General features: G+C 51.1%; 1 protein-coding gene across 11 annotated transcripts in view; it reads right to left on the minus strand.

Moving 5' to 3' along the window:
• SYNDIG1 (synapse differentiation inducing 1) overlaps positions 1-15,391 on the minus strand; it is a 191,109-nt gene that overhangs the window by 65,997 nt on the left and 109,721 nt on the right. For 5 of the 11 annotated variants that reach the window (XM_070485461.1, XM_070485460.1, XM_070485463.1 and 2 more), the window contains 2 exons: positions 11,974-12,111; positions 3,555-10,931 (listed from right to left, as the gene is read on the minus strand). In XM_070485461.1, the coding sequence (XP_070341562.1) occupies positions 10,389-10,931; positions 11,974-12,111 (681 nt within the window). In that variant the 3' untranslated portion in view covers positions 3,555-10,388. The other 6 variants (XM_044748321.2, XM_070485465.1, XM_070485466.1 and 3 more) reach the window with 2 other exon arrangements.

Raw genomic sequence — 15,391 nt, forward strand, 5'->3', positions numbered from 1 at the left:
TAACAGACAGACTCTAGTTTGCACTCAAGGCTCTCTGGCCCCACCCTGCCTTCCCAGTCCTACATTAACCTACTTCCTTCTGCAGCATCCAGTTTACGTCAGCGTGATTAACTCCGTCTCTGAGGCAATGCCCCACTCAGGTCACCTCTGTGTGTTTCCTCTGTTGTTTCCACTTAGGATGCAGGAACAATCCAGAAGGGCCAGAGAATTAACACTCCTTTGGAGAAGCCCTCAACCTATGACTGACAGCACCCTCTCCTTGGGGGAGCAGCTTGGAAGAGTGAGATGGGCACTGTCTGCCAGAGGTCCCAGTGGGGTTAGTGCCAGTTGCCCACAGCCCTGAATAGGGCCCGTGCCCAGAGTATTTGGCAGCTTGATTGGATCTCAGTCATGGCCAACTCCTCCCAACTCTGTCTGGACACCCATTGATAAGCACATGGTTCATCTGTACGAAATGGCCAAACAGAAAATGGGTGTGCAGACACATGCACGAGACACAAATACCCCCAGGACTTCGTGAGCACCTACAAAGTGCCAGACCCCATGTTTTCTCATTTACATGGGGGTGAGTTTCAGTGACGGGCTTTGTCCCATTTTCTCACATGGCTTATCAACCTCAGTGGCACTGCACAGTCACACACACAGAGCAAAGAGCCACTTCAAGTTTTTGTCAGCACCAGAAAGAATGGGAATTCAAGCAACAGATAATCTAAGTTCCTCAACTAAGCCTCCAATTTTCTAATGAAAGAAATATTCCTGTTGTGAGAGGAATGCATTCTCTGTATAAACAATTAAGGAAAGAGAGAAATGCAGAGTTCTGCTTCTGATAATGTCACTAGTAACCGTTCTGCAGAAAACAGCTAAAAATCCTTGAGGAAATGTTAAAAAATACTTTAAAAAGCATGAAAGAAATAAGTGCATGAGGAATTACTAGGCTGAGACCAGGAAGAGGACAAGAATCTGCAGGGAGACAGGAACATGGCAACCCCTGTGCCTGGTGAGACCTGCTGACCCATAAGAGGTGCCTGAAGGGCGAGTTTCCGTTTCCTTTGGGGGTTCAGAGGGCAATCTTGGCACACTGGCCCCTGCCAGAGGATGGAGCACCAAAGAGTTAAAGCATAGGAGAAAGAGTGAAGCAGAAATAGACCTGCATTCTCATGAATTACAGCCTTGCTTTGCATCAACTCAAAGCACGAGCTTGCACTGAGGAGACGCTGAGTTCTTTGTGCCCATGTCCTTGCAAAAGCAAAGAAATAGTCTGTCTGAAGGAAAGCGGTGTCACCCTAATCCTCAAAATATTTCTGTGAATACTTTTTTCAAAAACAATGACCAACATGCATCAAAAATATCTAAGAAAATAGACCATGAGTGAGAACAAGGAGAAAAAAACCCACAGCCTCACAGGGGCCCCAGATGTTGTAATCATCAGGCATATAAACAACCACCAAGTACCTCTGCTTACTATTCAAGGAAACCAAAGTTTGAAAATCTTGGTAGGTAATTGGAAACTAGAAAAACAGTTCTAGCAATTTGGAGAAAGAAGAAACACAGAAATTCTAGAATTGATAAAAAGAAAAAATATTATAACTCAGTGAATGGGTTTATCAGAAGTTTCAACACACTGAAGAGGAAACTGTCAATTAGAATTCCATACTTAGTAAAAACATCAGCAAGGAGAAGGCAATAAAAAGACATTTCCAATGATACAAAACAGAGAGAACGTACCACCAGCAAATCCACACCACAGGAAAATCTGAAGGATGTTCTTTAGACAAAAGGGAAATTATTCAAGCAGGAATGTCAAAGATTCAGGGAGAAATAAGGAACAAAGTAAGTAGCATATGTGGGTATATGTAAATAAATACTGACAAGATCAAACAATAACAACATTGTCTTTTGGGAGCTATGTCTGTCTGTCTGTCTGTCTATCTATCCATCCTTCTATTTATATTCAAAAAAGGAAACAGGGAAGGTCCAAATTCATACTTTGAAAAGATTAATAAAATTGATAATGTAGATGAAATTGACAAAATTCTAGAAAAATACAACTTGCCAAAATGCAACCTCATTAGACATTAATATTAAATAAATGAAATCAGTAATTAAAAACCTTCCTACTAAGAAAGATTCAGGCCAAAATAGCTCTAACAGTGAGTGCTACCAAAGATTCAACAAATGAATAATTTTAGTTTTATAAAAACTTTCAGAGAACACTAAAAAGGGCAAAATTTCACAACTAGCATAATATTGCTACCAAAATTTAATGAAGAAATTACCAGAAAGGACAATATAGACCAATCTCTCTCATGAACACAGATGCAAAAATCCAAGCAAAACAGAAGCACACAACTTCAACAACATATAAAAATTTGACCAATTAAGGTTTACTTTATGAATGTGAGGTTGGTTTAACATTTTCAAATCAGTCAGTGCAATTTACCAGATTGTAGATTGTATGAGTGAAAACACTCATAATTTCTTCAGTTATATAAAAAGCTTTCGATAAATTCAACATCTGTTCATGACTAAAAAACAAGATATCTGAAAAGTCTTACTTAACAGTGAAAGTGGGAAATTTTCCCTTAGGGATCCGAGACAAGATAAGGATGTCACTGATATTCACACTGCTTTCCAAAGCGTGGTCAGGAAAGATAAAGAAATGCAGGCTCAGAGACGCAACCTTAGGGGGTAAGTTTGCACTTATACTGCCTCCTCTGCCCCAGGCCTCAGCTCCGCCACCATTCCAGGCAGGCCTGTCACTCCACCTGTGGGGTGGTGGCAGCTGGACAAACACTGCCCCTACAGCTCCCCCTCTGCCGTTTTGGTCAAGCCTGTCCACTGCGGTGAGCAGCCAGCTGGCCCCGCGGAAGTAGTGGCCCGCGTGGTGAGGCACCACCCGTATGCCTTTCCCTCCCTCCATGCCCCATCTCCACTTTCCCTTGCTTTCACTGGCTGGGATTGTACCTCCAAATAAAGCATTAGTGCCCCACCTCGCTGCAGGTTCCGTGTCCCAGGGAGCCAGGGCGAGTCCAGAGGCTGGCAGGCCTTTCTGCTCCATGCTCGCCAGCTGTGGCGCTGTGGTGTGAAGAATCTCTCAGGGCCCCACAGGAGAAGCAGTGGCCTGCAATCCAGCTCACTCCAGCTCTCACGGGCCAAGGGCTCCCTCAGTCACTTGCAGGAACCGCACCCCTGCCCCAGCCTCCGCACGTCCCGGAGAGCAATGCCCTAGTCGGCCTCCAGAAGGGACTCTGCACTCTGTAACAACTGGAGCTCTCTGAGACGCAGACAGAGATGGGACGAGGCAGTCCCTGGGGAGGCAAACTCCGGCCCAAAATACTAGAACAGGAACAAGGAGAAGCACACACAGCTCTTCCTGTAACACAAAGCCAGGGGATCTTCTGCACACACCTGCTTCCCTCCCTAGCTGCTCTTTTGCTTGCAGACACGGCACAGTGGACTCCCATCGTCTGTTGCCTGGGGAGTGCTGCCGGCCGGCCCCTCCAATGCATTCTGGGAGAAGACCGTGAGAAGGCCTTGGGTGATGGGCTGGGGGAAGGAAGGAAGGAGAAGGAAATTCAGGGGCATCTCTTCCCTGACCCCCACGGAGGGACGATCCCATGGCCGTCAGCACACCCCAGATGCTGCATGGCTCCCTCTGCGGCGCCCTAAAGCTCGCTGCACCCCGGTAACAAGGGCTGGTGTTCCTTTGCCTCCTGCACAGGCCACAACACTTGTGGGCAGTGAGTGACACCCCGTGGTCGGCACAGAGACTAACCATGTAAACAGGAAGATGGCCATTGAATCCATCTGGAGGGGCTGGCGGGTAGGGCGAGGACTCAGCAGTCACATGTCCAGGCCATGGCTGCTGAAGCAGTCTGAAGGAAGGGGTGCGGGGGCGCATAGAGCGAAGGCCCAGAAGCCACAGGCAGGTAAGACGCATGCGTGGGGAGTGGCGAGAAGCAGAGGCCATGAAGATTGGGATTGGGAGGCTCCATGCTCAACCGCCTCTCAAGGAAGCTCTTGGTAAAATAAATACACCGACAAACAAACATAAAACGTCAAGTTATTCCAGCTGCAGGAAGTCATTAGTCTAGGCAACCAGCAAAAGTCCCCAACAGTCTCCTGCTCCCTATTTTCAAATCATCTTCCAACCTCACATTTTTCCAAGGGCAAATCAGCTTGTTCTTTTGATATTACGCAATTGGAAGATGGGGCAAGTCATCAAGTCCCGCTGGCCCTCCTGGTTCGTTCTTTTATAACACCAAGAACATGGCGGCTCAAGAACAACACTACGAAAACGAAACCCAGCTGGTAGTCTGTGGGGGAACCACGCCCTTGCTCTCTTGGAGAGGCCCCAGATCTGGACAGTGTTTATAGAAAAGTTTGGGTTTGTTCTGGGAAATTGGCTGAAATCACTGACAAGAATCCAACCAACAGGCCATAAGCAATTAGCATTAACATCCAGGGTAAAGATTCAGGAGGGAAAGACTAAATTTCCTTTGGAACAGCAATGCTTCTCCCAGGGCTTATCTGAGTGACAGGTTTTCACAGGCCAAATCCCATAATCATTTCCTTTCACCTTCACAGAATCTGCACTTATTTAGAGGGGAGGAGGGACAGCCTGCAATGTACTTGACATATTTCTACTCTGCTGGAGAAAGTCAAATTCAGGAGAAATAAGAAACACCTTTAGTATACATCTTACTCAGGATGGCCTAGTTCTTTCCATGATTTAATATTATCCAGTCCTAATGGAGTCAGGTGGGCGAAGGATAGACCCAGCCCTGGGAGCTGTAATCAGGGCTGTTATTTCGCTGAGAAAACAGTAGGAAAGGACTCGACAACATACTTCTTCCCTGTATGGGGATTCATAAGGTCTAAACCAAGATCCATGGTTTCTTCTTCCCATTTATCCGGGTGCAATCAGTCACCAAGCACATTATACTGAGCCCCAACCCAGAGGTGGACATTGATGCTGGGTAGGAGGACAAGACCCAGGCTCTGCCCCTGAAAGTGTGACCTGGGATCGGCTGTTTGACTTCTCTGGGCCTATTTCTTCGCCTGAAAATGTGGACAGGAGCACCCTCCTCAGAGGCTGCAGGATATGAGTGAGGGGAAGTGCGTGGGAACCCAGCACAGTGCCGAGCACAGTGCACGTGCAGTGCAGGGAGCTTACCACTGGCCCGCACTGCCCTCACATGCTCCTTCCCTTCTCATGGCACTCAGATGCCATGGCCCGTCGTCACAGTCTTCACTGCTCCTTTCTCTCTGTCCCCGAGTTCCCGCATCTCTTGCTTTGTGGTCTTCTCCAGGCAGGTCGGCAGTCCTGGTGCATGCCTGCTCCGCCTATGCCACAGCTGCACGTGCACTGAAGAATGGGGCCGGAGGAGCCCTGGAGCCCTGCAGACCTCACGCTGCCAAGGCACACTCACATCCACCAGGTGCCACAATCCTGCTCCCTGGGCCCTGGCACTACCTGGTTGCTCCTGCCTCCTCCTCAAACTTCAACACCTGCGCTCTCAGCCAAGCTTCCTGTGCAGCTCAGGAATCGGGACTCTCAGGTGGGGGCTCTCCAGCGCCCACCCACCTCCCGCTGCTCCTCATGAGCTCCTAAGGAGGGTCGCCCCTTTGGCTCCTTGCTTTGCCCACCGCTTAAAAAAAAAAAAAAACGCTTGACATCACCTCTCCTATTAGTTACCACCCATTTCTCTTTCTGTTTCCAATAAAATTCTTCCAAAAAAAAAAAAGTAACTCGCTGCACCATATCCAATTTCCCTCTTCCCATAATCTTTTTTTCAACTTTTTAAGTGAAGTATAACATACTTACAGAAAGTGCACAAATCATAAGTGTGACACTCAGCAGTGACTAAGTGGTCACTCATTGAGATGTACATTTATGGCTATGCTGGCAAGTGTACAGCCAGCACCCAGATCAAGACACAGCATCTTCGCAGCACTGCCAGGCCCTCTTGTGCCCCCTGCATGGTGCGCGCTGCTCCAGTTCCTGCAGCACAGCTGGGTGTGTCACCGAGATCCCTCACTCCTGTTCTCTCTCAAGCCCACACCCATGGGCTGTCACTTCCAGCACCCTCAGAACTCCTCTTGTCAAGGCCGCCACCAGCTTCCTCATTGCTGAAAGGTTAACGCCCAGATTTCATCTTACGCTCTTGTCCTCAGCCCAGACCTCTCCCTGGAGCCCAGACTTGCACACCCAGCTGTGTGCTTGGTGCCTCCACTTGGGTACCACTAGGCAGTGCGAACATGCCAGAGCCAATGCCCGGCTCCACCTGCTCCTTTGCCACGTGGTACCTCCCCAGCCAGTGGAAACTCCATCTTCCAGTGGGTCCTTCCTGACTCTTCTCCTCTCATATCAGCAGTTGAAATCTGTTGGCCATTCTTCCCCAAGCCATCCCCATCCCCCTACTTCTCACTAACTTCCCAACTGTGACTGCGGTCCGGACCCCCACTGCCGCCCTGGATTCCACCAGCCTCCGGCATGGTGGTCCTGCTTCTACCCCTGTCCTCCGCACACCCTCCTGATCAGGGGTAGACTCATGGTGTCTCTTCTCTGCTCAAACACTCCCACGGCTTCTCACCCCAAAGAAAAAGCCCAAGCCATTGTCACAGCCTAAGAGGGCCTGTGGGGTCTGCCACACCTGCCTGTCTTGTTACCTCTCTCCCTCATTTCCTACTTCCACACCCAAAGGGCTCCTGCTTCAGCCATACTGGCCTCCACACTGTTCCTCATACACACCAGTCAGCCTCCCACCTCAGGGCCTTTGCGCTGGTTGTCCCGTTACCTGAAAAGCTCCTTCTCAAGAGATTCTCCCAGGTTGGCCTGTAGTTTCACGACATGAAATGGTATCCTCTTGGCAAGCCCTACCATGTCCACCCTATTTAAAATGGTATGCCCCATACCTATTTCTAGCTTTATTTTTCTCTTGTAATTTATCATTATTGGGCATGTATACGTTTACTTCTGTTTGTTTCTGGCCTCTCATCATTAGGTCACTAGGATGAAAGCTCTGTGAAGGTGGGGTCCTGTCTGCTTTGTTCACTGCTGTACCCCTGCCCCCAGAGCAGGTCCTGACACGGTGCAGGAGCTCAGGAAACCCTGCATGAATGAACAGAATTCAAGGACACTGCTATTGGCTTAGCTGGATCTTCCTTCTTTTACGTTTTAGTACCATAAAAAGATTCCCTTTTCTTTCCCCTAATTCGTCCAATTCCTTTTGCTAGTGCTATTCATGAAATTCATAATCTGATCCTTAATACCCTTTCCTCATTTAATTATTGCTATAATGTTGCAGTTAGTAAAGGAAAGAAACATTTATGAAATGAAACGAAATGAAATTGAGACACAATAAATGCGCAGGGCAGAAGGTGCCTGCAGCAGACACAGCCCCGTCGCCTCGGCCTGCCCCGCAGCCCTGCCTGGAGGGGTTTCTCTTCCTCGGCGGGAGGCACAGTAGATTGAGAAGCAAGTACTGTGATTCTATTTTTGTTTGTAAACAGATAAAAGTCAAAGTTACATTGCGGAAAATTTGATTTTAAGGGTTAAAAATATCAATACTTGCCTCATGTACCTATACTTGCTACCTCTCTGATTTCTGCAAGTTTTTTAATCCCTTGTAACTTCAGTTTTTTTCATCCATAAAATAGGAGTAAGAATTGTCCACCTTTCAGACACATTGCAAAAATTAAGCGAGATAAAGTGTGTGTATTAACTAGCTCACAGCAGTCGCCCAGTAAATTATGGATTCATTTCTATCCTCAACATCATTAGAAACCTCAGTTCCTAGATGGATGCATCACACAACACTTTCCTCTCTATAAACTGGTTTACAAAACATGCTTGCATTGGGAGCTGGCTCAAACGATTAATGCTGTTGGAGGAAAATGTAGCTGTGGACAAAAGCTACTCTCACCCTCCCCCTGCCTCCACGTTGAATCCCTCATCAGGGTTCAAGCCCAAGCAGGTGCCTCCCCCGGAGATGGCACTGAGCCAGGTAGTCCTGGTAGTCCCAGCCCACTGACAGCCCGCTCTGGCCTCGGGGCAACCATCTGAGTTCACGGAACCCTGACTTCATGGCCCACAAAGTGATGTGACGGCAGTGCCACGTCACAGACTTCCTACGAGATCATGTATGGGCAACCGCACTACTCAAACTTGAGCGACGTCAGACGCAGTGGGAGGGCTTGTTCAAATGCAGGTGCCCAGGCCCTACTCCCAAAGGCTCCAACTGGGCAGGTCTGGATGGGGCCGGACAACATGCATTTCTAACAGTGTCGGGGATCGACACTGCTGGTCAGGACCATGCTCTGAAAAGCCAGGTGCTCAGTATGGAACACAGGACCTGGCCCCTGATAGATGCTCACATGTTACCACCTCACCGGTACTGTTATCACTACTCTTACTACTACTTAATTCACACCTTTTTTGAATTATAAAACCTGTTGGAGAAAAGATTCTGTCTCCTTCCAGGCTTTCCTTCCCCGGGGACCGCACCTGTGTGCTGACAATGCCATTCCCAGCAGATCGCGCTGGGCACCTGCCGCTTTCCAGGACCCTCATGGGGACTCTCCCTCTTTCTTCATCCCCCTAAGCCTCATCAGCTATGGCCATGGTTGATTTCATGGTCTCATGGATCAGGAAACCTAGGCATCTGAAATTGCCTGCTGGCCTGGACCCAGCCAGAAGAGGACAGGACAAAAAATACCCTGGGTTTTGTAAATCCAGGGGTCCTATGACGCTCACCGCTGCCCGAGGTAATCCCACCACAGAGACTTGTTTGGTTTTGTCCTCCCAGAATGCCCTCACATGTTCCCCTGACTTCACTGAGCGGGTGTTTTGATAATGTGCAGACATCGTCTAATTGGCAGTGACTACACTGAGACATGATCGGTGGTAAAGGAAGAAACCCCAAAGTCATACTCGGATGTCAAAGATTTCCTTGTGAGCAGCATCTGGGACTTTGGGGACTGTGGCTTAATTACTATGCTGTTTGCTGACTCTGAGGTCACCGGCCCAGCCCTCAGCACTCAGGGCAGCAGGAGGGATGGGCGGCCACCTGACAACAGCCCTGCAGAGATGGGCTCCGGACTCCCCTCTCTCCAGTGCCCGGGGTAGAGCTCCCGGTGGCCGCGCCCAGGAAAGCAGTGATTCAGTTTAGTGTAACGATTCTCAGAGCTCTGTTCTGGGGCGTGCTGCGCACCCTCCCCTCAGCAGCTGCCTGCTCCCCTCAGTTCCTGCTATAGGTTTAGCGTCTGATGTCGGGCTGAAGAGGCACAAACAGAAGCAGCCTCATGGCTGGGCTGAGGCCTGTGTGCCAAGGGCTGTATCTCCCGGGTGTGCAGCAAAGCCCAGAAGGGCCACAGCTGTGGACTGTGAAGGAGGGAGCTGGGTGGCCGTGGTCTCAGTCTGGGTGTTCCCAGGGAGAAGGATTTGGAGGCAAGCTCCGTGAAGGACACTCACCTCCGGAGATTTCTTTATGAAAATGTGCATCTCTTCCCTGCTGGGGCTTCACTGAAGGGGACTCCATGCTCACAGCACCACGAAAAGAGGAGCTGAGAGCCCCAGAGTGAAGGCAACCCCTACACTCCTCAAGATGTTTGCTCTTTACCTCCAGGAAAGGCGACCGGGCGTCCCCGAAGGGCAGCTCACACAGGCTGGTGAACAGACCATCAGGGTCCTCTCCACCACGGGGGCCAAGGCCAAGTGGCTCTCAAGGTGTGGAGAACAGAATTACTTTCTGAGAAAGGGCATCTAAATGCCAGTCTCTGCTGTGGGCTTGCTTTTTATTATAATTAAAATTTTATTATAAATACAATGAATTATGTTAATTATTATAATTACAATCTTTCAGACAAAGATGCCGTGCACAGCTTGCTCTGCTCCAGATGGGAAGCCTCGGCTAGGGTGTGTGGAGCAGCCAAGCAAGGGGCAGCCTCTCCTTCCTGGCCATGTGGGCAGCCTTTCCACATACCCCTCCTTGTTGATCCAGAGCGTGCTCTGCCTGGCACCCTGCCTGCATGGCATATTGATGTCCACCTGCATCTCTTTGAACAGTTAACACCTGTACCAGAGGATCTAATATAGAAATATCACTCATTCTCAAATTTGGCAATCAAAATCCAGCTCTGACATTGATGGGACTCCCTGCGGGAGGAAAGGCTGCTCTTAGCAGGCTGGGCCAGGAGGTGGGAATGCTGCCTGCCTTCACCCCTCAGGCGCTGTGGCAGGCCAGGGATGCCACGGAGCGGGTGAGGTCGCTCGGTCAGCTCCTGGGAAAAGCCTGAATTGCCCATGATATGCAAGAAGCTGGTTCCCATCGCTCCATCCACTTGACCGCCCTCCTGGTGAAGCCACCTGGCCCGTCTGCAGCGCACTAGCCCGGGCTCAGGGTGCAGCTGCCACAGGAACGGGCAGATGCTCGGCCTCTGGGGTCCTCCTCAGAGCATTCTCTATACCCAGAGGGTGTCTGTCCAGTCCCGCTGTGTGTCCCAATTCTCAGTGAGCAACGCCCACGCCCTCCCCTTGGGGTCTGGGAACACACTGCCCTTGCCTCAGCCCCTAGCTGCCCAGGCCCCTGCCAGGCCCAGGTCTCTTGTCCGCCAGCCGGTGCTGGTGCCCTCGGAGAAGGGGGTGTTTGGCATTTGTGGGACAAACTCACAAAAGAGAAGCTCAGACAGATCCTCCAGGCCAAAGGTGGACATGGAAAGGTGCTCAGCCTGACCCAGCAGTGCAGGACTTTCCCCACTCCCTCCCCATCCACTATCCTCCAGCATGGGACCCCAGAGCAGTGCTGAGCAGAGGCCCACCTTGATGCTGCCTGGAAGGGCCTCGGGTGACCCTCAGGTGTTCCTGCTGAGAAGCACCTGCCCCCAGGAGCACCACCGCCAGTGGGTCCACTGCTATCCCAGGCTCCTCCCTGGTGCCAGGAAAGGGGAAGCAGGGGAAAAAGAAAAGTGCATAAAGGGACTGTCCTCTCCTCTCACAGTCAGATGAGAAGGAATCAATGCAGAAACCAGCAAGAAGCAGTGAGAGGCCTCTTCTGGGCTCGGCTGGGGATCGGTTTTCAAGCCAAGAGAAATCTATGTTTTACACACAAGACTGCCAGAGCCAGCTGTTTGCAGCCTCAGTCCCAGAACCCTAGAAGCTGGAGAGGAAAACCCCTGAGCACTGAGGGCTGGTCACTGTGCCCTGAGGTCACCCATAAGCCCAGGGCCCCAGGCTCACCCTGGGTGGGATGATGGTGGGGGGCTGAAACCTCATCTGTAATTGGCAAGTATAAATGTCTTCCTTTGATTAATAAATATGCGAATATAGATTATTTCTGAATGAATACTCTTCATTTGCTAGAAAAAATCTTTCAAAACTTGGGTTCCACAAAGGAACGAGGAGGATGCTTTGCAGGGAAACAGAGCTGGGAAGCGATGCCTTTAGAAGCCTCCCACTGGCCGAGGAGGCCACCATACCCGCCAGGTTGCACCATTTCCTCTAGCAGGACATTAATTTGGGATGAGGACACACAGGCTGCTGTGGAACTGGAATCTATTTTATACGAATGAGCCTCTCACAGAGAAAACAACCGCCCTTGCCTCCTTTCACAGTATAAGTGTGATGTCAGTGTCCTCGCCCCGGGCACAGTGCCCCAGCACCATGTCAGTCCTGCTAGTGCCATCCAAGCGTCTCCTTGGAGCCAGGCTTCCCTGTATTTGCTTTCTACCAGGGGCACCAGCTTCCTTCATGCAACCCCCTTCCTGAAGGTTGCCTGCCTTGCCCTGGGAGCCATGGGGCAATCCCGCCTCTGTGAGGAGAGAGCAGCCACGAGGCTGAGCGAGGCGCCTGGCCTCCCTGGGGCCTGCTCCCCAACCAGAACCTCTGGCGCACGAGCTGAACGGGCTTCGCGGGCTCTCCTCCTCTCAGCCTGGGTGTGCTATGGGTGTGTGACCTACCGAGAGAGGCCTTACCTCGTGGGACAAGTAGAAGGCCGCGATGCCCAGAGGCCAGAAGCAGCAGAGCATGGAAAAGACGCTGAGGCCCAGGTGGTCCCGTGGGGGCATCATAAGGAAGTTGTCTTCACTCTCCGTGTCACTCGAATAGTCACTCTGCAAGAGAGAAACGGGCAGGGACGGGACAAGAGAAGACAGGATTAATAGAGGACTCCCTCGATGATGCCCCCAGACATGGGTGTCGTCCTGGCACAAAGCAAGCCCTCCCAGAAGGTCGCTGTTGTTGTTGCCTGCAAGTCAGCTTCTCCCCAAAAAGACAGACCCAGCCTAGGGAACTCTCAACGAGAACAGACAGAGAAAAATCCCCACTACAGGGCTCCTGGGCCGTTCCACAGAAGGCGAAACCCTACAGAAGCCAGTTATTCCACAGATCTCTGGGACTGAGTGACAGACGAAGGGGGTGAGGGTGTATCTTTTCGAGGCCGGAACTGGGCACTCTCAGAAGGCACTCGTCTGGTACATGGACGCCACTCTTTTGTTTAAGATTGGCACCTGCGCTAACATCTGTTGCCAATCTTCCTCTATTTTGCTTGAGGAAAATCAGCCCTGAGCATCTGTGCTCCGCTTTATATGTGGGTCACCACCACAGCATGGCTGACAGGTGGTGTAGGTCCATGCCCAGGATCCAAACCCACAAACCCAGGCTGCTGAAGCAGAGTGCATGAACTTAACCACCATGCTGTGGGGCCTGCCCCCCAGTAATGGATTTTTAAAAAACAGCTTGGACCATTCCAACACTGACAAAGCAATGGGAAGCCCTGACCAAACCCCTCGCAGATGCCCACCAGGATGCTCAGGGCTGCGGTCCCCCAGCACTTCGACCTTCACGCGCTTTTGTCCTCATTGGTTCCTCCAATGCTGGGCCCCCACTGCGAATCTTCTCTCCTCATCAGCACATGGCACACTCATGCTGACTCATCCAAAGCCAGGGCCACTCTATCTAGGTGCTTATTTTATACAAGACCAAGTCATACTTTACTCCAGATTATGTTTCTTAAAAAGGAAACTAAGTATTTCTTCCTGGAAAATGGTCATCAGCTTCCTACCTCCCCCCGCCAGCCACGGAGGGTGTCAAGCACGTGGCCTCCTGATGCAGGCTAGAGACATTCGGGAACACCGCTGTGCACGGGTGCCACCTCCTCATGTGGCCTCAGAGGGAGGCAGCGACCTGAGCACCAGACAAACGCTCAGGTGGGACACCCAAGTGAGAGGATCAGCTGCCTGGATGCCTTCGCCGCCAGGAACCCCTGCAGCACCTCGCATGCCCCCCAACATTCCTACCCACAGACAGATACCGAAGAAGCCCATGGGTGACAACAACGTCTCTTCTTACTTTGGTTAATTAAACACACATAAAACTGGCCAAACTGGCTGTCGGAGCCTCCAGTCAGTGCGCAGACAGCTGGGGTGCTGCAGCGACACAGCGATGGAGGCCTCCTGTCTGGACACTGTTCTCGTCCAGGCAACTGAGAGCAGACACGCGCTTTCTGAAGGGGCCCCTCCAGTCAAAGGAGGGCCCTTTTCCGAGGGCCCAGGAGGGGAGTGTGAGCCACGCTGTCCCCACGCACCTGTCCACTGCACACACACATCCCTGCAGGCCAGGGGCTCTGAGGTGCCACCTCTCAGAGAGGGCAGCTCCTTCCTGCCAGGTGGGTGCCATCTGTTCTCTGCCCAGGTGAGTCCTGGCCACTGGGGCAGCATCTCCCCCATGAGTCTGGGCCGCCACAGCATCCCCTCCATAGAGCTGTGCCTGTGAAATTTGTATTCTTTTTCCTCTGCAGCAGCACCTCCCATATAGTCTCTCAAACAATAAAGGGAAATAAAAGTTACCGTCCTCGTGTCTGTCAGAGAAGGGAAGTAAGCAGCCCTGGGGATGCACGACTCGTGGGTGAGACTGGTGGACTGAGGGCTGCCCAGGTGGACAGACGCAGTGAAATCTTTGATCTGAACGAAGGATGTGCAATGTTGCCGTTTGGAGCCCAAATGTCTTGCCAGCTGTGCCCCTCCACAGACAGGCAGCCCTGTCCACTCCACGGTCTCCAGACCCTCAATCCAGAAACAAGCAACTGGTGGTGCCAGGGCTAGCTGGAACAGTCAGGCTGCACTTGAAAGGCCGTCTGCGCCAGGTGCCAGCAAGATCTGGGAAGGACGGGACTTCAGTGACAACCCGAGGGCAGGCCGTGAGCAGAGAGCCCTGAGAGAAGGGAGGACCAGGACTGAAAGGACATCCACTTCTAGCCCTCAGCTCAGACCTGAGCCAATGAGCTTCACTGCCGATGGGTCCTGATGCTGCGGGTGGACGTTCTTGCACATGAGCACCAACTCTGTCTACGGATAGTTATTTTTTTTTGTTTCTTGGGTTTTAGTTTACCAAGAGTTTGATATACTTGAGCTGGTTGGATTCTCACAATGGCTCTGGAAATAGGTGTTGTTACTAATTTTATTGTTATTTCTATTTTACAAAGGACACAGCTGGGCTCTGACGGTTAAAATCTTGCTGAATCACAGTGCTGCCCTGTCAATGGCCGCTCACCCTGGAGCCCTGCACTAGACGCTGTGTTTGGACACCAGGGGTTTGGCTACAAACAAACCCCGTTTTGCCTCAGTTGCTTCTTGTCCAGAGATGAGGGGTCTCCTCTCCCCATCCCAGGGGTTCGGATGGCTTTGCTTCTTGACTGGTCTGTTTCATGGTGGCCTCAGGGAGGCCAGAGGTAGTAGTGGTCAGCTGAGAGTTTTCCCAACCAAACAGCCAGTGCTGTGCCAGGTGCTGCCGCAGCCCACACAGGCATGCTGGCAGCATCGACTTCCATCTTTGGGAACTGCTTAGAATTACACCATTGTCCCCATTAAACAAAGAATTAGATTTCAGGGCACTGCCCCAAAATCTTCACAGATTTTTATTTAGAAGCATAAGGGAACTTCACTGTAAATTGCAAAGCTGTGGCTACATGGCACCAAAATAATTAGTTAATTTTGATTAAAACAGATTTTAATAATTCAGACAAAGCACAGGGAAGACAAAACAGCCCAGCTCTTTTTATACAACTTCTTCCATCAGCGGGTGCTCTCTGGGTATACATGGCTCTGGGCACCGTGCCACCTACAGGAAGGGGAGGCAAGGAGGTCGGCCTGGGCGAGGCCACGTAGATCCCAATAACCAAGTGGAGAAAACACAGGACCACTAACACCCAGAAATGCATCCCTCCCAGCAGCTGTCTTCCAGAAATCCTCCCCGTGGGCTGTTGCATTGGAATGTCTGCAGCGCAGAGGGAAAGCATTCCAAAGCAGCTGACAGTCATGCAGAGGGCCTGAGTGCTCTTATGCTAAACCTTTTGTGGAAGCGAACGCTGCAAGAGGGCAGAGAGGCAGAGCTGCT

Source organism: Equus asinus, chromosome 15 (assembly GCF_041296235.1).
Source record: "Equus asinus isolate D_3611 breed Donkey chromosome 15, EquAss-T2T_v2, whole genome shotgun sequence".
Taxonomy (NCBI): domain Eukaryota; kingdom Metazoa; phylum Chordata; class Mammalia; order Perissodactyla; family Equidae; genus Equus; species Equus asinus.